This window comes from Pseudopodoces humilis, chromosome 16 (assembly GCF_049639895.1).
Source record: "Pseudopodoces humilis isolate 2021_Gansu_Grassland_sample_001 chromosome 16, ASM4963989v1, whole genome shotgun sequence".
Classification (NCBI taxonomy): domain Eukaryota; kingdom Metazoa; phylum Chordata; class Aves; order Passeriformes; family Paridae; genus Pseudopodoces; species Pseudopodoces humilis.
Genome location: NC_142215.1, coordinates 17,967,086 through 17,988,453, shown reverse-complemented (window position 1 = coordinate 17,988,453; position 21,368 = coordinate 17,967,086). Strand labels below are relative to the sequence as shown.

Genomic DNA, 21,368 nt, shown 5'->3' with positions numbered 1-21,368 from the left:
TTTGGCTGTGCCTTTCACCCTGGGTGTCCCCAGGCCAGCATCCACACAAATGCCCAGGACATGGTGCTCCAGGTCTGCAGGGAGAGCCAGCTCTCCAGGGTGCTATCCAACCCTCCAGTCCCACAGCAGATTGAGGTGCTGCCTGACCCTTTTCCCCATCTCTAGAAAGGTCACCATGTCTCCCAGCTCTTTTTTATTGCCAGTGTGAGTACCTACATCAGACACTGAGCATGGCCCCAGTACTGTGGTGCAGGTCCTGCTAGCACAGCTGGTCACAGTGAAGCAACATGATTTAATAGTGTGATTTCCAGCCCTGGCATATTCACAGAGTCACAGAATATTCAGAATTAGTCCAGAGGAGCAGAACTGAGGGAAGCAAGGGTCTGCAGGAGTGTGGGGATGGGGAGGGAGAGCACACCCAGCTGAGGGTGGTCTCTGTATGGGCATGTCCTGAGCATGTCCTGCCAAAGTGTAGGAAGCAGAGCAGGTAAGGGAGGAGAGAGCAGGTGTAAGAAAATTCAGGTGTGCAGCTGGGGAAAAGCCTTTCCATTAGACCTGTTGGTGTCAACGATGTTGGTAGTGTCACTGATGGAGAAATTCAATCACTTCCAATGAGGGAAAAATAATTGTCTTTCGAGGTACAGTAGGTTGTTGTCATTTTCCTATGACACACTCCATCAACTTTCAATTTCTAGTACAAAAGCCCTTCGTTCTTGCTCGGGTCTCTCTAATCCATTGCAGTGAGTATTCATGGCAGACATGGCATAGGCTGGGGGACTTGTCCGGGAACAGAAGGGCCTAAATTGTACCAAACTGAGAGGAGCACCCAGACCCTGCTGGGTGTAAAGGGTGCCAAATGGGGGAGACCAGCTTGGGTCAACTCAGTGAAATATCTCCTCCCCTTCAGCCCCAGGTTCTGTAAAACAAGGAAAACAATATGGTGAGGGGCTCACATAGCTTGGGTAGAGGGGTTTGGGGTGACCTCTGGCACTGGGATCTCAGGCAGCTTTGGCACAGAGAGACTCAAACCCTCTGGGGCTGGAGGATCCAGGTTCAATGCCGTCTTCCCCTCTGGTATCCGGGGTGGCAGAGAGGGAGAGGAAGGGGAGAGTGGCCAGCAGTGGTTTGGAGCAGAGGTGTGTGCACAGGAAAGCCAGAGATCAGCACTAGTGCCACTAGGTGAAGTAAGAGGTAATTAGCAAAATATTCCAGCATCCCAGCCACAGAGCCTTCTCCTCTAGCACTGGAAGAGGAAATATGTATTTAAAAACACTGCTCTAACAGAGAGAGGTAATGATGTGTTTCAAGGCAGAGCTGCTATCATTCATAAAGCCCGTGCTGCTTAATTATATCTGCCCCATTTAGGAGAAAAATGATTTCCCAGTGAGTTTCTGGTTTGTTTTCCCTCTGTCCCACTGTATCTCACCATGGCTCCAGCTGTTTGTCAAACTCTTTGGGATCTCTATCTCCAACCACAGCTTGAGGCTGGCTGCCAGCCCCAGGAGCTGAGGACTCTCACTGTCACCAAGTGCCAGCCACCCAGAGGGGCCCCAGAGCTCGGGATGGGCAGAACCGAGGTGATGCTGTCCTACACTGACCCCAGGTGGGGTAGCAGGGGTAAGTCCCTTGTTCTCATGGGACAAAAGACAAAATTAGTTGATGCAGTCACAGAATCACAAAATATGCTGAGTTGGGAGGGACCCACAAGAATCTAATCCAACGCCTGGCCCTGCACAGGACCATCCCCCAGAGTGACACCAGATGCCTGAGAGCATTGTCCAAACACTTCCTGAGCTCTTTCAGGCTTGGTGCTGTGACCACCTCCCTGGGGAGCCTGTACCAGCGCCCAGCCACCCTCTGGGTGAGGGACTTCTTCCTAATATCCACCTGACCCCCTGCTGCTAGGCACACAGCCCTGCTGTCCTTGCTGGGGACTCTTTGGGGACCCCAGTATTTTCCTGGCAGGCTCTGGCACTGCTGTCTGTGGATGCCTGCTCCTGCTGCTGATTCCGCTGCCCTCTGGCCCCACAATCCAGGGCTCTTCCTTGCAGAGAAGAGCTTTTCATGCTGCTTTTAGGCAGCCTTAGCCTGTGGTGCTTTCCTTTCGCCTGTCAGCTCTAGCCTGACATTATTTGGGTAGAAGCAGAGGGGTGGGAGTGTAGAGAGGCAAAATGGTGGCTTTTTTTTATTTCTTGCATTCATAAGACATTTCAAGTGACACACAGAGACAATAACGTATCACTCAGCTCGAGTACGGCTTGAATGGTTTAAAAATACACTTCTGAACTTTCCACCCCTATTCATGCATAGGCACCATCCCTTTGGGGTCTGCACTTTGGCAAGAACAAGCAAGGAGTTAAGCAGCTCGGCAAGACGAGCTATTTATGGATGTTGCAAGCTCCCTGCTCTGCTCCCATACCCCATTCAATCCTCTAATTATGTGCAGTTGTTTCATGCTGTGTCTCACCGCGTGCTCTCTGGGGGAAACCGCTGGGGCTGTGCCAGTTGATGAGGAGGGGGTGGGAAGGGGGAAGACTCTGCCACACGCACCAATGCAGCCTGGGAAAACAAGGGATGCTGTGAGGTTGTTTGTCTGTCGGCTGTGGGGATACCAGGGCACAGCCCTGGGACCTTCTGTTCAAGGAAACAGAGCTTGTAAGAGCATCAGCCCCAGTGGAGGTGTTACCTGTGGGAAGGAGGATGTAGCAACAGAAGGTGTGGAGAGATTTCCCCCATCCCTGGGTTCAGTCCCCCATGTCCCCAAGCCCTCCCTGTGAAATGGAGCCCAGAAGCTGCAAGAGAAACATGAGAGAACAGGAGGGACCACAGGGCTTGCCAGCCACTGCTGCCCTCCAGACAATTCCTCTACAGCACTGCCAGCTTGGAGAAGAGAGCGGCTGCTGCCAGGACTCTGAGCTTCATCTTGTTCCCCTGGCAAGCCCACCCAGCTGCAGACTTGCTGCGGGGTAAGATGAAAGCTGCCTGTGAAAACTGTCCCTTCCACCTCCATAAACTCCTGCAAAGATGCTGCTCCAGCATCGTAAGAATTTTAGTTAATCCACTAACAGTCTTTGAATAAGTCGACCAAACAAGAAAAGAGATGAGAATAATCTCTGGTGCCTGGAGCTGCATGGCTGTTTCATTAAAGCAGCTCTGTGAGCATCCTCAGTGCAGCAGCCTGCACCCATCACCCCTGGTGTTTCACACTCCAAAGACACTCTCAGCAGCTTTTCTGGCCCTTATGAATGGTGACAAAGTGGTCTGGGGGAGACCAGACACAGCCAGCACCCTGTGTCCCCTCCACACTGCAGGGTGAATGGGCGCTGGGAGGACTGGAAGCACTCCCTGCTCATCCAGAGGCTGGACAGAACCAGGGGAATCTGTGCAGATCCTTTTGGGAACAGGGTCCAATACCCCCAAGGTTGGCATTTGTAGTCAGTACTGTCGGACTGGTAAGAGCTGGGGGCTGTTGCTGGTTACACTGGTCTCAGATAAGTTGTTCATGGGAACTGGAGATGGCCAAATTCAGTTTTTTGTGTGGGTCTACCAGGCATGCAGGGCTCTTACCTTCCCTGTGTATCTCTTCATGTCTCTCCATCTCCCTCCGATCCTCTGCCTTGCACTTGCCTTTCTGGCTTATCGTGGCGTGAACCAGTGATCCTGGGTCTCCCGTGTCCTTCCCATGCAAGTGTGGCCCAGCTCTGCCCAGGAGTAGCAGAGAGAGCAGGAATGTCTTCTTCTCCCTTTACCCTCCCCAAGCTGGACCAGAGGTTATCTACCCATACATTGCACCCCTGGGAGCAGTGCTCAGACCCAGAAGCTTTCACAAACACATCCACATGGGTGAATTACCTGACATGTGCCTCTGCTATCATTTGAGCCCTTCCAGCCATCCACCGTTCCCCCAGCCTGCTCCCAAGCCCATCAGCAGGGAAGGGAGGCTGTGGCCAAGCCCCTGTGTGGTCCCAGCAGGCAGCACAGGCAGTTTACATCCACCTCCATCTGCCACAGCATCCGGAGGCACAGGCAGCCCCTGCACCACACACCTGGGCTCGGGGAGCCGGCCTGTGCCCTCCATCTGCTCCGTCTCTGGGGACTGGGGCTGCGCCACCAGTGCCCCTCCAGCAGCTCAGTTCAGCTTTGGACAGCCTTGGGTGAAGGCAGGGTCCTGGCAGTCTCTGTCCATGGAGGTTTAGATGCTGAAAGGGCCCCTCTGTACAGACCCAGTGCAGCAGGAGTTTGGGGATCATCCCCCATGGGAACGAGGGGTCCCTTCCCCTGGAAGCCCAGTTTGGTGGGTGCCGATGGGGTGCTGGGGACCACTGCCATGGGGCCCTTGCTGTAGAGTGGGCAATGCTGCCAGGAGCCAGAGGCTCCCCCTCCTTCCCAGCTCTGCTCTGCATGGGTTTGCTGTATTCTCACCTGATCGGTGGATTTGAAATACAGCCTTTGGCTTTGAGACCCAAAATAGATGTCAGGTTGTCTTTACTCTGCTGAAGGCTCCTTAGTATGTAAATCCCTCCCCAGCACGGTCGGTGCAGCACATGCTTCCGAAGGGATGGCACCTTCAGGATCCTGGCTTTCCTGGGGATCCCCACCCCAGCTCCTGCTCAGCAATGTCCTGCTGGGCAGGGGCTTCCCCAGGCCCTGCTTGCAAGCTGTGATGCAGTGGGGTGCTGGCACAGCCCCCGTGACAGGCACGTGTTAGGGATGGTGCTTTGCCTCCCTCCTCCACTCCCCCCTTCTCCCCCTGCGCTACATGGGGCCCGGCAGGTTTCCAGGGAGGCACTGGGGCCAGCGGGCGGTGACATTTGTTTTGTCACTTACGCTGTCGTCACCAAAAAACCCTAAAAGATAGCTGCCTCTAGGGGAGAGCTGGGCCCAGTGACATTCGCTTCATCTCACAGCAGCTAACCCATCCGGCAGCATCCCCAGGAACCGTGCGCTCTCTGCCAGGATAAAAGAGCTCCGTGCTGCCAGCAGAGCGACCTCCCACCCCATCCCCCTGCTGGGGACCAGCTGGGCACAGGCAGGACCTCCCCAGGGGTCAGGGACACCCCGTGCTACAACAGCCCCCCACGAGCTGCGGGCTCTGCAGAGAGCTGGGAGCGGATGTTCATTTAGTGACATTAATTGCTCGATACTTTTGCGGTGTTCCCTACCTTGTAAAGATTGAGTCAAAAACCAGCGCCTGAGGAACTGCCTCTATTAAACTGATGTTCATTAGAGCTGACTTGGCGCTACCTCATTAGGCTGCTGTAATTGAAGGAGTTAATTGATTATCAATAGTTTGAGTTCCCTCTCCTCATGCCCACAAGGCCCTACTGGGTGTTCTTCAGGGGCCAGCATTCATCACGAGGCTGGGACGTGCCTCACTGCTGGCAGTCGCAGTTTGGGTTGCTCCACGCGTCCCCATCTCCGTGCTGTGCCCGTCGTGATGCTGGCACTGCCGGCAGCGTTTTCCGCGTGGGTCCTTTGCGTTCAGCTTATTCACCCAGATTTGGCACTCACTTGAAACTGTCTGAAATACTTCTGATGGCTCCCCTTTCCATGGCTGTTCTTCAGTGCATATGTATTCTATTTGGAGAGGCTGCGTGTGGGGGTTTGGTGACTCTCTCCTGGGTGTGAAAGCAAAAGCAGAGCCTCCGAAGCAGCTGCTCCCTGAGCAGCTCCGTCCTGCAGCGCAGGGGTGGGGGGCACAGCCCAGGGGGGCTCGGCTGCCCGGCGGGGGCTGCGTGGCCACGCTCGCACGCTGCTTTTCCTGAGCTTGGACTGACTCCCTCGCCCAGACACGTGCTGCTGACTCAGTCACACCTCTGCTGTTTTTAGAGGTGGCCTTCTAACACCCTGCCTCGTTCAGCAGAAACCAGGGAGATGCTGTGCTTCCCCCAGCCAGCCTGAAAACACATCCCCTGTGCTCAGGAGCAGCTCTCGGGCTGCTCCACCTGGCCCTCGGCTGCTGGAAATGGGACAGGCGTGGGTTTTAGGGTGACATGGGTCTGTGCTCAGCCCTCCTGCAACAGAGATCTCTGCCTCCTGGCCTGTCCTGGCCCTCAGAGTTCACCCTCATGCGGAGCTCCTGCCAGGAGCAGTGCCCAGAGCATCCTCAGGTACCCCCAGGAGCTGATGGGCCATTGCTGCACCCAGAAGACCACGGGTGACGTGGAAGTGGTGATGCTGCAGCAGGCAAGCTGGGAATGGAAAAAAGGATCCTTTTCATCCTCACACCTCCATGAGGGCACAAGCAGAGCTCAGAAAGCCAGAGGGTAGGGGTGCCACAGGCCATCTACCTGCTGCCAGATTTTTTTTTAGGCAAATACTACTCTCCTGCCCCAGCTCAGTGTCTGTGCAGCATCACAGGTGACAGCACAAGACAGCGAGGTGGGAGGTAGACAAGCCACGAGGAAACCGTTGCTCCCCAAGTTCGTTAGCTTTAACTAACGAGCTGTTTATAGGAGTGACATGACACCTGCTTTCCTCTTTATAAATTCAATAATTTATGGAAGGTATTAAAAGCAAAACAGCCTCCCGGATAAAGCCTGTGATGCGTGTACGCTGGGTATTAGCCAGACGGGACAATGAGCTACACTTGAATAACACACGAAGATATTTACCCTCTCCCTCTATAAATTATTAAAGGGCTTTTTTGCACGTAATTACATGAGCTTTTATGTTTCTCACTCCCTGCTTTTAATCCTTTTTGGAATGGTGCCAGTCACTTTTAACAGGAGCTAAGCAAACAGCAAACATTACGGCTGGGTTTGGGGTTGGGTTTGGGGTCGCTGCAGATGATGAAGATGCAGGAAAGGGCATGGCTGTGAGCCCATCCTGCTCGGCACGTGGCACACCCCCGCAGGGAGAGACACCAAACAGCCCTGTGGGGCTGGGGTGGGGTTTGGCTCCAGCATGAGGTGCTTTTCCTTTGGCATGGGTTTGTGGATTTGGGGAGGTGGCTGTGGGAAAGTGCAAAGCACTTCAGTGTTTTAAACACCCTCCAACTGTGCATGCAAATCAATTATATGCAGATGTAATTGGGCATGCAAATGTCACTAGGAGGCTGTTTACATGTGCAGTGTACATTAGGGGAGCACGTATGTGTGTAAAGGAACACTGAGGATATTAGTAATAATTACACCCTAAGTGTGTCCTGCTGTTGGGTCTGCTACTTCTGCTTCTCCAGCTCTGGCCTTCAGGGAGCAGAGCTCCCTCCTTAGCCTGCCCCATGGCAGACCCCTGCTTCCCTGACTGATGTGTTTGCTCCCTGGCCTGTGCCCAGCTGTGCAGCTCAGCTCCCTCGCTGCTCCCCAGCTGAGCCTCTCCCCATGTCGCTTGCTGGTGTGGCTGCAGCCCCAGCTGAGCCATGCCCATCATGGCCTGCCACATCAGGCAGAGGCCAAACCTTTTAAACATTAAGGTGAGGAGCACATTTCATCCCCTCCAGGCATCCTGACCCCTTTCTCTTAGCTGTCAAGTATTTGTGAGTCAGCCCCAGCAGGATGGCTCCCACATCACCTCCCCATCCTCCATGCCCAGCACAGCCTTTTTTTTTTCCAGTGTGGGCAATTGACTCCTGTTCTCCTTACCCACAGCTCTCCAAGCCCTCTCTCCTTCGTGCCAAATTCTTTAATCATTGCTCTTTGTCCTGTTGTGCAGCTCCTATTCTTACACCAAGCTGTTAAAAAGCTGTCACTATCATAAATTCCTTGTCCCAGAAATTATCTTTCATCTCCTGAACGTGGGCTACAATAGGCACTGAGGTGCTTGATATTATTAATGCCTTCTATATATGTGTCAATGGGCTTAAGAACTTAATGGAGCCTTTTCCCTCAGCCCTTCACATCGCGTGTTTGGGCTGCTTGACAGAGCAGTCAAGCTATCAGTGTTTGACTCAGGCTGACATGAGGACACGTGGCCTCTCTCCATTCCAGAACATTGCATAGAAAGGCCTAATTTCCACACCCAGAATTCCAATGTGTTGGGGTGGTGACAGTGCCCTGGCAGAGATGTGGATGAGCTGAGCTGGGGCAGACCCTGTGTATCAGCAGCTTATCCCGATCTTGAGTAGCACTCGCTTGTGGGGGCCTACAGAAAGGCTTTTTTCTTCTCTTTATCCCTGTTCTCCAGAGCTTCATGGAGATCATGTCATGGTTTGAGATGTGCAAGGCATGAGCACGGCATCTCCTACCTCTCACCTTGCTTTCATTTGGACGGGGAGCTGGAGATGGGTCCAGCCATGCGCCTGCAGCCTCCAGCAAGCGAGGCTGTCCTGGGGACAGTGGAGGGATCCCCTCCAAGGCCTCCCAGCCCCAACCCATGTCCAGGGGGGCATTTTGTGGCTCCTGCCACAGCTGTCCCAAGTGAATGGCTGGTGGTCAAAGAATTTTTGGATCATTCTTCTCCAAATCAATAAGCTGACCAGAGCAGGGAGCAGTACAAGACAGTACAGAGAGAAAGCATTATGATAATACTTGATAAGGATCCTCAGTTTCACTGAGGAGCAGCCATACAGTGCGGAATTTGGACTCCCTCCAGCTGATAATGAGAAGCCCCTGAACTGACTCAGCCTGCTGTGAGGAGGCATCAGCACACATCCAGATGGCCGTGGAGCTGGGGGAGCAGGAATATCCTGCCTTGCCTCTTCGTCCCACTCCCCCCACACACCCTGAAATGTCACCACCTCCAAGGGAGAACGTGATCTGGGACCATGTTTCTCCCTGACTGCATCTGCAGGGGCCCAGTGGAACAGCCATCCTCAGGAACAAGGGTTCCTCAGGAACAAGAGTTCCTCAGGAACAGGTCCTGCTGCCCACAGTGCTGAGGAGGGCAGGGGAGGTCTGTATTACACACGAGACATCAGGGTGACCTTTCCTCCCTGTCCCAAGCAGCTAGGAGTTTTTGGTGCCTTCTCAAGGGACTGGTTAGGACTGGGCAGGATCAAGGAGCTGGTTCCTGGTCGAGCCCAGGGGACACATGAGGTACCCTCCTCTCTGGATGTGCAGGGGCAGAGCAGGGACAGAAGCTCCCCCGTTCCTGCTGCCAAAGGGAGGAGGCTGGAGGGGCAGACAGCCGATCTGGCGTTCCCAGAGCCAGCGCTGGCAGTACTTCAAGGTGTGGTACATCTTATCTCTGCCTGGCATTTGCATGTATTTTCTCAGCTCAGCTTGTTACGACAAAAGTGTGAAAATCTGAAAGAAAAGGAATGATAATAATAATGGGAGTAATTAAAATCCACCTCCCTCCTGCCAGCTTGGCCCTTTCCAGACTTATTGCGGCGTTCCTGGACACATGCACTGAAAGCAAGGGAGATGAGCGTGTCCCAAGTGTCTCCCCCGAGGGGCAGGTCTGTTCCCCACTGCCCAGGTCCCTCATGCAGTGTGCAGGTGCCACCTCTCCAGGAGGGAGCTGAGAGCGGGGATAAACTCCTGCCTCCTGCCAACAGAAGGGAACCATCTGCCACAGCCTGTTATCATCTGAGGATGGCAGTGGCAAAGAGCTGGAGCATCTGTCTGAGGGACGAGCCCCCGCAGATGGACACCCAAATGTTCTTGCTGTTCCCTGCAGGTTTTAAAGATGAACATGTTCAGTGAGGGTGTGTGAGCCGAGCTGCTTGGCAGCGTCCAGGGGCTGCACACAGGTCAGCACAGGATAGTGGCACCTGGAAAGCTGGGGCACTTTGGGTCACTCCATGCTGCGAAAAGGAGGTTGACCCAGTTGAGGGGCTGATCCACAACAGCTGGAGTTGGTCTCTACAACATGGGGGAGAAGCCAGTAAAGGTGATGGGAGAGGGAAAAGAGGCGTGTTATCTGCAAGGCTGTCAGCTGCACATGGCTACATAGTGGGGACAGAAGGGGATGGTGCTTCCAGTGAGGCTTGGCTGTGTGGTCCCCCAGCACACTGTCACCCATGCTACAACACCTCAGGGACATGAACAATAAACTCACCAGTCATGATGGGTCAATAAATGCAGAAACATGGGAGCCTTTGGGGCTTCCAAGCAGGGGCCAATGCAGTTCCTGCGGCAGAGATCAGCAGGGTTCGTTGCTGCCAGGATCTGCCTTTGTCCAAAGTGTCCTTGAGGCTATTGGGGTGAGGAGGTGTTGCCCATGAGGTGGGCTGAGAGTTAAAGAGAGAAAAACCCAAATGGCAAATTGCTTGTACTGGCTCCTCTTACACTCTGGCACTGTGGGCAAGGGCCTTGGGGCTCCAGCTGAGAGAGCAGCTTTTCAGTGATGTTTTTTTCTTCCTGTACTCTCCATCCTTCCAGTTGCCTCTCCCCACTGCTGGCCAAAATGCACAGTGTAGCTGTCAGAGCAAACCAGGGCTGTGCCCCACTGCCATTCTTGGGGCACCCGTGCTACCCTCACCTTTCCTGCTGCCCCTGGTCCCTCCACCCAGCTCTAAAATCATAGAGCCATAGAATGGTTTGCTTTGGAAGAGGTCTCAAAGATCCTCTAATTCCAAACACTTAGACCAGGTTGCTCAGGACCCCATATAAGCTGGCCTTGGACACTTCCAGGGAAGGGAATCACACGCTGAGAGTACACAAAAGGCAGGGTTTGCAGAGAACTGTTCTATAGCAGTGATTGCACGGATGCCATCTTAGCCCAAAAGCTCATCCCTGCTCCTGCACGGGCAGTCCCCCATCCTCTGCCTCGCTCCCAGGGTGGGGATGGCCGTCGGAGCCGAGGTGGGAAAGACGGTCTTGGAAGGCCCCCTGCTTCCAGGCAGTGCATAGCATCACTCTCACACGCCACCAGCGCTGCGTGCATGGCGTACTTGCCGTGTCTTTGTGGAAGGGCTGAGGTGAAATTTCCTCCCTCACACACCAACAATTCCAGGAATTTTCCAGAGTTTTACCGTTGAATACGCGGTGCCCTGCACTTTAGTGGGGCTTTAACAGGGGGGGGGTGGGAGGGGGGGAAGGGGAGCGGAAGCATTAGAAACGGCATTCAGAGCTCTTAGCCTGTCTTTTGTCCTCTGTTTGTTTTTGGTTTTTTTCCTGGCCGCATTCAGATTGCCGGCTTTGTCTGTGTTTGTGAAGTGCTATTAACATCGATGGCATCGCTGCCATAGCCATAACAATAAGAGGCATCGATCCGCACTGAGTAAAGGTCTGAGGACCACTGAGAGGGGCCAGGCTGAGTTTCCTTGATGGCAGGAGAGCTCGTGCAGCCACACACGCGTTGTCACCCCACTGTGTTTCTTGCCATGAGGGTGCCCAAGCGCATGCAGGGCACACACCTGATGGGTACCCACCCTTCCAGCCGAGCCGGGATCTGGGGGAGCCGAGGAGTAGGCAGGAGTGGGAACAGAGAGCCGGAGTGATTCAGCCCTCAGCTGGCGAATTCACCGTGCCCACCCTTTGTTTATTCCTCCCCTGCTCAGAAGCTCACCTGTGCCAAGCAGGAGGATAACGGGGCTCCGGGAAGGCAGCAGCCTCTGCCTGAGTGCCAGGAGGGGATCGAGCTTCCCGGGGCTTGCTCGTAGCCTACTGCAGGGACACGAGCTTGGGATGGCCTCTCCTGCGCTCCATGGCAGGCTGGTGGTAGGCCATCGCACAGGAGAGGCCTGGGGCCAGCTCAAAAGCTCCCACTTGCTCAAGGAGCCGTTCAAGGGAAGGCTCATGGGACCCAGTGAAAAGACTCGTGGCCCCAGCCCGTGCTACTGCAGAGGGCCCTGGTGCCCCTGCCTTCGGTCCGCCTTGGCCGGCAGCCAGGGACAGCTGGGTAGAAGCAGGACAGAGCAGGAAACACCCCAGGAGAGCCCAGCCGAGAGGAAGCAGGAGGGGAAAGTGCACATCACAAGGAAAGTTTGTGTCCATTACTGCTGGAGAAATCAGCCTCAGCTGTGAGAGCCAGCGCTGGGCAAATCTAATGCTGCTCGATAAAGAGTGTCCATTATGGAAGGGGGGAAGCGGTAGGCAGTGTTCGGGAAGTCGTGCACTTAGTCCTGAATGAAAGGCCACCAGCTTGGCTTGTGCCGGATCCTTCGACGGGGCCTTCGGGATCACCAGGTCCCAGACCTGTCCTCGAAGGCATCCCCTCTCCGCTTGCAGCCCTTTCCCTCTTACGTGCTGGGGTGGGGGGGTGGCACTGTAAAGAGGAGCAAAACGCTGTGCTGAGGTAGCTGCTGTAGGATAGACCGTCTGGAATCCCCGGGGTAGACCGGCACCGTCCCTCGGCGGACAGGGGCAGGGCTGGGCACCGACACGACGGTGACGGACAGAGCTCCGTCGGTCCGTCCTCTGCGGGCAGCGAGGCTGCACCGGCGGCGGCGGGGCGGGGGCTGCGGGGTCCCCCCCCCATCGGGCGGCCCCGGGTCGCGGGGGGATCATCCCCGCTCCCCCCGCCCCGCAGCCCCGGGGACCCGCACCCCCCGCGCGGAGCGGGGGCGGAGGCGGGAGGAGGGACCGGCCGCGGCCGCCGCTGCCGTGCCCGCCGCTCCGCGCACCGCCCCGCGCCCGCCGCCGGCTCCTCCCGGAGGGGAGGCGGGGGCCGGCGGCACCCAGCCCGGCCCCGCCGCGGCAGACCCGGCCGGCCGAGCGGGCGTGCGGAGCCCGGGCCGAGCCAGCCGCCCGCCCGCCCGCGGGGGCGATGCCGCCGCCCCGAAGCGCCGCCGGCCGCCCGGGCGCGGAGGGCAGGGAGCCGCCGGCCGTACGGCCCTAGGGTGGCCCCGGCGGGGCCCCGTGCCCGGCCCGGCCCGGCCCTCCCTCCCCCGGGCGCGGGACTGGGGGGCGGGCCGGCCCCGGGGGCGCCGCCGCCGCCGGTCGTGCTGTCGCTGCGGGGAGGGGGGGCTGCGCTTCTGCAGGTGGGGGTTTGGCGGGGGGGCCGGGGGAGATGCCATTTCTGACCGAAGGAGATCGCGGGCGAGGATGAGATGCGGGTAAGCGGGACGGGGAACCGGAGCGAGCCACGGGGATGGCGGGACCGGCGAGGCGGGGAGCGGGGCTCCGTGGCCCCGGGACGGCGCCGCCGCGCCCCCCCGGGGCCGGACCCTGCGCGGAGGGAGCGGGGCTGGGAACTCGGTGCGTGCCCCAGGGTGCGGGGGAGCCGTGTGCTCCGGGAGCTGCCGCCCTCCAGCCCTGCCGGTGCGGATGCTGCCGCCTTCCCGCCCCGCTCTGCCCGGGCGCTCCCCTCTGGCCATCTCCTCGCCGCACCCCCGCACCGTTCCCGCAGCCTCGGCGCAGCCCCTGCGGGAGCTACGGACCGGGCGGAGCCGGGGCCCCAGCGAGAGAGCTGGGGCTCGGCGGGACTGAGGCTGTATCCTGATAGGGAGTATCCTCTTCTCCCGGTAGTTCCCGGGTGAATTGGCCGGCCTGGAGCAGATGCCTTGTTCAGGTAGGGAACGGATAGTCTGGACAGCGCTACCCTCCGGGACTGGCAGGAGAGCAGGGATCAGCCTTAAGCTGGCTGTGCCCATATCCTGCCCAGCAAGGGTTAACTCAAGAGGAGGAATTGTTCCTCTGCCCATCCCCAAAGCAGAGGCATTAAGGGTTAAAGACGGGCAGGGAGAGCTCTCCAGCCCTGAGCGACCAGACTGGAGGCAGGAGTCATGGGGAGGGGGTATTTTCCAGGGTAGGGGTTCACCTCTCTATCACCAGCCCCCCCAGCCTGGAGATAGGTGAGTCGGGGACGTGGGGAGTTAATGCCGAGTGGGGCGATTCCTCAGACTCCGAGAGGGCTCTGGGGGCTCTGAAGCCCTGTCTGGGCTGAGCCCCACACTCTGGAGCCAGGAGCAAACCCAGAGATGCTGGGCCAGGGTCAGGCTGCCGGCGCGGGCTCTGCCCTCGGTTTGTGTCTGGCAGAAAAAAGAAGTGGTTCATGTTAAAGGAGCTCCACAGGGCAGCGGGGGATTGCGAGGATGTCCAGGAGCCTGTTTGGGAGAAGGGCTCTGGGAGCCCTCCCGGGAGGTGCCGGCGCTTGTTGCTCTCCGTTATTGTGTGTAGGTTATTGGGTTTTTCACCTTGCGCCTTGGATGTATAAATAGCCCCGTGTGACGGGTAGAGGCACGACTCGATCCGGGTGCTGGAGATGCCACCTCCGAGGAGGAACGGGAGTGTTGGTGCCGCGAAAGTGATTTGCACGAGGAGGGAGGGACAGCGGGTGAGCGTGGGCACTGGTGGGATCGGGTTTGCTCGGGCTGGTTGGCGTCGCCGAGGCTCCGCTGCCTCTCCCTGCCTGTCCCTGCCCCAGCTGCCGCCCCAGCAATCGCCATCCGCGATTCTTCCCGGCGAACGCCCTTTCCAGCAAACGGCTGTCGCCGCTGGCCGGCAGCAGGGGATCGCTGTGACTGCCCTGCCGCTCTCTGGGGTCTCAACTCACGGAGGGAAGTTCATGCATTCCCAGGAAGAGCCCCACTCCGTGGGTCTCCCTCCATCTCCCCTTTCTCCGCACCACCTCCCAGAGCCCGGCTGTGGCTCTGCAGTGATATCCCTTCCACAGCCCCATCCCAGCCCTCCTGCCAGCCTCAACCATCTCCTCACTGCTCTGCACCTTGTAGCAGCCCTGACCTGACCTTCACGCTGGAGATGGCTGTGGAGCAGCAGTGTGGCCGTGCCTCTGGCCATGTCTTCCAGCACAGGGCCTGCACAGACCGTACAGGACTGCCCAGCCCATCCCCACCCAAAGACAGCTATCCCAGCCTCTATCCCAGCCCATCCCCACCCAAAGACAGCTATCCCAGCCTCTATCCCAGCCCATCCCCACCCAAAGACAGCTATCCCAGCCTCTATCCCAGCCCATCCTCACCCAAAGGCAGCTATCCCAGCCCATCCTCACCCAAAGGCAGCTATCCCAGCCCATCCTCACCCAAAGACAGCTATCCCAGCCCATCCCCACCCAAAGACAGCTATCCCAGCCCATCCCCACCCAAAGACAGCTATCCCAGCCCATCCTCACCCAAAGGCAGCTATCCCAGCCCCTATCCCAGCCCATCCCCACCCAAAGACAGCTATCCCAGCCCATCCCCACCCAAAGGCAGCTATCCCAGCCCATCCTCACCCAAAGGCAGCTATCCCAGCCCATCCCTATCTCACAGCAGCTATCCCAGCCTATCCCCAATGACAGCTGCCCTAGCCCGTTCCCACCTTACAGCTGCTATCAGCACCTCTCACAGCCCTTCCCCACCTCAACACCAGCTATCCCAGCCAGCATCATTGCCCAAACCTTTCTTCCCCTGCTTCTTCCCTGTCCGTTCCCCTGGTTCCAAGAGCACGCTTTGTCTCTGTCCTGGACCTCTTGCAGAGACAGATGGCCAGAACAGCTGTGCCGGTGCCAGGAGCAGAGGGGCAGCTCCCTCTCCCGGTGCCAAAGCCCCACTCAGCCCTCTGCCCATCCAGCAGAGTGGCTGGGGTGCGGTAGGAGGACATGTCTAGGTTGGCTGTGCCTTCTCACATGCTGCTCCTGGCTCTTTCCTGGATCCCGTTGGCACGGCTGCTGAATGCCATGGAGGAGAGGGGGCCTCTGGAGCTCTCAGATGATGAGCAGGGCCAAGAAGGAAATGCGCCCTCAGCTAAAGCTTCCATGTCTTCCCACAGAGAGTTTTCCCCATAGCACCTGCCTGCTCCTGTGTTCACGCAGCCCCAGCTCTCGCTGGGTCTCGTGGGATGGGCGGGAGGTGACTGGAGGAGACAGTGACGCTGCTTTTACAGCTCCTGGGGAAGAGTCAGGTTTTCCAGGCCTTCTTGTGGACGGATTAATTACTAAACAAATGGCTGTACCACTGTAACAGCGTACTGTGCTGCAGTTATTCTACACCTGTAATGTAATTACTGTGTGATACCTCTAATTACCACTGTTTCCTGGAAGGTTAACAGCATCACTGAAGGACTTCTGTTTTCTTTAGTATCCTGCTTCACGTAGCCACAGTAGCACTGCTGAAGTTAGTACTGCTCCATGTAAGTGACAAGTATAAAATCCTCTAACTTGAGGCTTTAATTCAGGGGTTGATAAATGACTTTATAATAACACCACAATTATAGTGTAATTACAGTTGCTGAATTATATAACACAACACAACCTGTTGGAGCTTGATGAGGTAAGTTGGATGACCACTGGTTGCTGCTATTTGGCGGGACCCTGTCCTTGGAGGCAGAGCTGGCAATGGGCACATCTCTGTGAACATTCAGGTGGAAAACACAACTCACAGCTTGGTCAGGGTGGGTGTTTGGTCTCTCCAACACAGCCAGTGCACTGAGTCAGCAGCTCTCCTCTGTTCTCTGCTGAACCTCAGGCAGGGCTCATCCTACCATGGCTTTTGGTGGGAAAAAAGCCAGAAGAGCTTTTCAGGTAGCAGGGAAGTCTGGGATGAGAGAGAATAGGGCTCTAAATGCTTAAATCAAACAATCCAAGAAAAACAAAGGGAGAAAGAAGTGGAAGGCCATGACCTCAATTTTCTTTTTTGTCAATTTTTTCCACTTTCTTTCTATCCAGGAGAGTAAAAATGGGAGCTTTTGGCAGGGAATGGCTGGAGATCTCTCTGCCTCTGCTGTGTCCCAGCACCCTGTGACCGTGCCTGGGGATGTGCCTTACTCACATCCATTGCTGGTGGCTGTTTGAACCTGCTGCCTGTTGGGCAGTGCCAGGGCATGTGTGATACTGAGGGGGAGAGGGGTGTCTGGAGATGGGGCTTACTTGGGGGACAAACACCAGCCAGAGTCCCCCCTTCCCAGTGCTTCCCCAGCCCCCAGGCACTGTCAGCAGCATGGTGTAGCCTCTGTCCCCTTGTCACCAGGAGAAAGCTGGGTCGTACAGAGGTGGCTGTGTCTGAGCAGCGTTGTCAGTTTGACCCAGGAAATTGAATAAATGCTGATAAATGTCACCGAGAGTGACATCATCATCTCCCCTTCAGCCCAGGCAGGGCAGGAGGCCACACCAGTCTGGCTCAAGAAGAGGGGACAGCAGGGGGAGTGCCCAGCCTTGAGTAGAGACCCCAGCCATTGTTCTGGGGTGATTGCTGGGTGATTCCCACCTTTCAGGAACCGCAATCAGGAATGGCCAATGGGACCTGTCTGGGCCTGCGCGGGATGCATGGAGAATATTGGTGCAGCATGGCTGTGTTGGGGGAGCCCTGCCATGAGCCCCACCAGTGGCTCTGTCCTCCCTCTGGCCTCACCAACATCTTGGCCACCATCTCTTGCCCTCCCCAGGCCTGTACCCCATCCAGACAGCATCTCCTACCTGAGTAAGGATCAGGCAGGGCAGCAGCTCAGTGTCCCTGTCACAGTGGCTGGGGAACTTGGCTTCGTTTTGCTCATTCCCATGGTTAAGCACAGAAGTGGTTCTCTTTAACCATCCTGCATGGTTTTTTCCATCATTTTATTCACATCTCTGCAAGCTGGTCAGTGCCTTGGCATCCTGCAATGGACATGTGTACAAGAAGCATTCCTCTCCTGGGCTCCACAGGAGTATCCTCGCAGAGACCAAAAGCTTTCCCCACTGAAGCACTTGTGTCCTTTGTCTCAGGGCTGGGGTCATTGTCTGGAGGTGGGGACAGTCCTTGGGTGAGCTGGAGGGTCCCCACAGGGAGCAGGGACAGAGTGAGGAGGTGCAGAATTGGCCTGTGCCTCCCAGGACATGATTCCTGTGGCCAGCATTGTCCAAGGGATGCTCAAATGGCAAAATGCCTGTGGTTGCCATCAGACTGGGCAGAGCTGTGCTCTGGGGGACAGGCTGGCCGTGGTTCTCTGGGGAATGTGCCCCTGAGCACCCAGCCCTGCCCTTGGGGCTGTAAGGTTCCTGATGCACCCTGCCACCCCACACAGCCCTCATTTCCCTGGCAGCCCTTCCCCTCCCCACCCTATACTGCTCTTAGTTATATCAGTAGGGCACACTATTTTTATTTTTTTTTTGTTAATTCCATTCAGTTTCTTCATCAGAATGCAAAACATTAAATATCACTCTGGTAATTATGGTTAATTTCATAACCTGCACCTTAATTGGATTGGTCTCTGATGGGGAATTCTCGTAGGAGGGAGAAGCAGAAATATTTTGACATGATCTATTCTTTCAGCTCTTTGTTTGGATTTGAGATGTCGAGTGTGAAATGGGAAACAACTGATTTAGACCTCAGAGGCAACCTGGGGGTGGTGAGCAAAGCCTGAGTATTCCAGAGGCACTTCTCACCCTCCAGCAGCCAAACCTCTCCCTCCCATACCCAAACCCAGCCATTCCCCACCCCTCCTTTGGATTGGGAATAGTCACAGGGAGCCAGATCCATCTGGTCTACCCAAAGTGCGAGTCTGAGGAGCCAGGGAGGCATCACCGTAAGCTCTGGCCTGGTGGCTTGTTCTGCTGGCCAGTGCTTTGCGTGCTGTAGCACAGAGCAAGGCACGGCACTCCACAGGCTCCCTGAGAGTCCAAAGACTTCAGGGATGTGAGACAGACCCACAGGGACACCTCTTTTCTGCTGGGAATTGGGCACACGACAGTCCATGGACATCCCCAGGGCTGGAGAGAGACACCAGTCTCTTTGTGCCATGGTGGTCTGGGCTATCTCAGTGCTGCTGCCCAGGGCCCCCACTGCTTGTCTGGGGCTGTGCCGTGGGGTGGCCATCCCACCGAGCCGGCATCTCCCTGCCACGTTGGGCCTGAGCTACGGCTTGCTCTGGGAAGCGCAGAATTGCGCTGCCATTAGGTGCTGCCATTAAACTGATTTGTGCTCAGCCTGTTTATCCGTTTCAATGGGAAACGGCACCGAAGCGGCAGCGAAATGGAAACCCTGGCCTTGCATTTCCGATGCACTGTATTTCCCCGTGATTACTTTTGTCCTCACGTACAGTCCAGAGCGCAGGCTCCGTGTCATTATCCACAGTGCTGGGAGAGGAGGAAAGGGCAGAAAGCGTTGCTTTCGGCTCAAGCAAAACGCAGCAAACCCACCCCATAGGTGCCTTCTTTTGAGGGCAGTGGGGAGCCACTCCATCCCCATGGTGGATCTCTCTCTTTTTACCATGCCCACGGGCTCAGCATGTCCTGGAAAGGCTGAGGAATGGCACGGCTGAGTCTGCCCCTGTGCTGATGCTGACACCCCTTGTCGTGGGCATTAAAACGACTGCCTTGCACAGCCTCATACCTGCCAAGGATTTCTATCAGCCCAAACCCTGTCCAGGACACATCCTGCAGCACCTCCCTGCCTGCAGGATTTGGGCTGGGAAGGGCTGGCAGCCCCTCACCCGCTCTGCCCGGCTGTGTGGGTTCAGCTGGATGCAGGACAGGCGGGTTCAGCCGTGCCTCGGCGCAGTTTGTTTTTATCTAATCCATTTTATTGTTGAATGAAACAATAACAGCAAATACAGGCCCTGAAGACAAGCCATAAATAATGCAAAAATCAAACAAGTGAGAAAGGGGGAAAGAAAAAGGAATTATACATGTAAAACCAGCCCAGAGAAAACCAGGCTGGGAAGAAGAATCTTCCCTCTGCACTTGCTATTGCTCATGCTTTGTGTGCCTCCCTTTTCTCCATTTCTCTCTCTGAAAATTCCTGCGGCACCAAATTTGTGATTATGTGAACAAAACTTAATAATAACTGGGAGGGGGAGAGAGAGAGAGAGAGATCTGTGTTGCGGGAAGGAGTCGGGAAATGAGGTGGATGGAGCGAACTGGGGCTTCCATCTCTCTCAGTGTCTTGAAGCAGAGCTGTGCTCTGCCCCATGTCCCTGTGGGGTGTGGAGCAAGGACAGATCTCCTGATGCCACCGGTGCTCGTGGGAGCCCTGGCAGCATGGCACACACAGTCCCTCGACCCTTGCCACTTGTCCTACCAGTGGGTGATCCCAGAGCCAGCTCTGCCAGGCTGGGCTGCACTTGGCTTCTCCCAAAGGCTTCTGAGGCCACTTATTTTAGGCAGCAGTATAAAAATATCAGGGCTAGTCCTAAAGCGGGGTAAATCAGCAGGTTTCCCTGAGGTCAGCAAAGCTGACAGCTTTATGTCCTGTGTCCTTTGAAGTTCTCTCGCCGCTATCCCAAAGGTTTCCAGGGGAAAACGCAGTGCTCCAGAGCAGCCCTTGTACTTTTCTTGGTATCCTGTGCTGGTTGTAGGGGGATTCAAGGGATGTGCCCTGGGAACAGAAGTGATGCTGTAAGTACAGTCTAAGCTTAAATTAAATGTAAGGAACGTGACTGATCCCTGGGCCTGCTGTTCCCCAGCCTTTGGGACTTTGATCTGGGGTTTCAACCTTTGAGCAGTGGCAGGGATGCAGTAGGGACTGTCCTGGTTTAGGGCAAATTTGGGAGAAAACCTCCAATGCCCTCCCCGCCCCCCCCCCCCCCCCCAGCCCAGGAAGCAAACCCACAAGAGATTTCTCTGAGAAAAGTGGAAAAAACCTGTTTATTTCACAGGCACAGCACTACCCAGCACAAGAATGAACAATATCAAATTACAAAACCTCTCACCGCTTTGAAGAGATGACAAACTTCAGAGGGTCTCTTTCCTGTGGGTGTTCGCTCTGTTATCAGTCCCTCTGGCGTTGGAAAATGCCGCTGCCCAGGCTGGGCTCCCGGTAGTCCACGGGTGCAAGCTCCCGGTGCTCCCCCGAGTCCCCAGTCCAGAGCAGGTTCGATTCGTTCCAAGGAAAAAGGAAAGAAAACAGTCCAGGAAGACCTCTCTGCTCCGGCTAGTCGGAAAGCCAAGGCGATCTGTGTCTTGTTGTCTGTCTGTGCTGTAGTCAAAACCTCATCCAGGATCAGGGGGGAGCAAGTACAGTCTCTGATAACAGACTCGGTGCTTCTTTTCCACTCACTTTTACTCTTAGATGAAGTTTTGAGAATACAAAACCTGTGTCTGGGCTAGGTGGACAAATGGGGATACAATTTAACATCATAATCAACCCAGGACAGGACGCAGTGGTTTGGAGTTGTGGCATTTAGAGGGCGTCACATCCCAAAGCCTCAGCGCTGTCCTGCTGAGGCAGCCTTGGGTAAATGAGGGCAGGAGGCACTGGGACTCCCCCAGCTCTGCCTGTTAGCCCTGGGTTTCTGCTGCTGGAGCTGCTGGTGCCCCAGCCCTTCTCTGGGCACTGAGCAGAGCTCTGGGGAGCTGTAGAGCCATGGGTGCCTTTTGGTAGCTGGAGGGGATTGAGTGTTCCCAAGGCAGAGAGCAATAGGAGGGAGCAGCTCATCTTTCCCTGTGCCCCCAGGTGTGGTTTGTGGGTGGCCAGGAGCAGTGTCTCAGCCTGGCAGAGCTGTGTCCTCCTCACTGCTGGGACACTGGCCACAGCACAGGCTGGAGCCCGGCTTTGGGGGAGCAGAAAGCCCCTGTCACCAGCCCAGCCCTCAAGGCAAGCTCAAACAGCAATGCCATCTGCTCCTGGCTGGGAGGGGAGGCGCTCTGGCAGTGGGGTGACTTTGTTCCAGCCGCTTTTATGCCACGTCAGG

General features: G+C 56.3%; 1 protein-coding gene across 7 annotated transcripts in view; it reads left to right on the top strand.

The window, feature by feature from the left end:
• The window catches only part of LINGO1 (leucine rich repeat and Ig domain containing 1), a 153,077-nt gene that overhangs the window by 123,160 nt on the left and 8,549 nt on the right, over window positions 1–21,368 (top strand). Inside the window, exon 1 of one of the 7 annotated variants that reach the window (XM_005521386.3) lies at window positions 12,755–12,883. The exons of the other annotated variants lie outside the window; for them this stretch is intronic. Coding sequence (XP_005521443.1) covers window positions 12,878–12,883 — 6 coding nt within the window. The 5' untranslated portion in view covers window positions 12,755–12,877. Of the gene's footprint in view, window positions 1–12,754; window positions 12,884–21,368 lie in introns of those variants that run through there. 7 annotated transcript variants of the gene reach the window in all.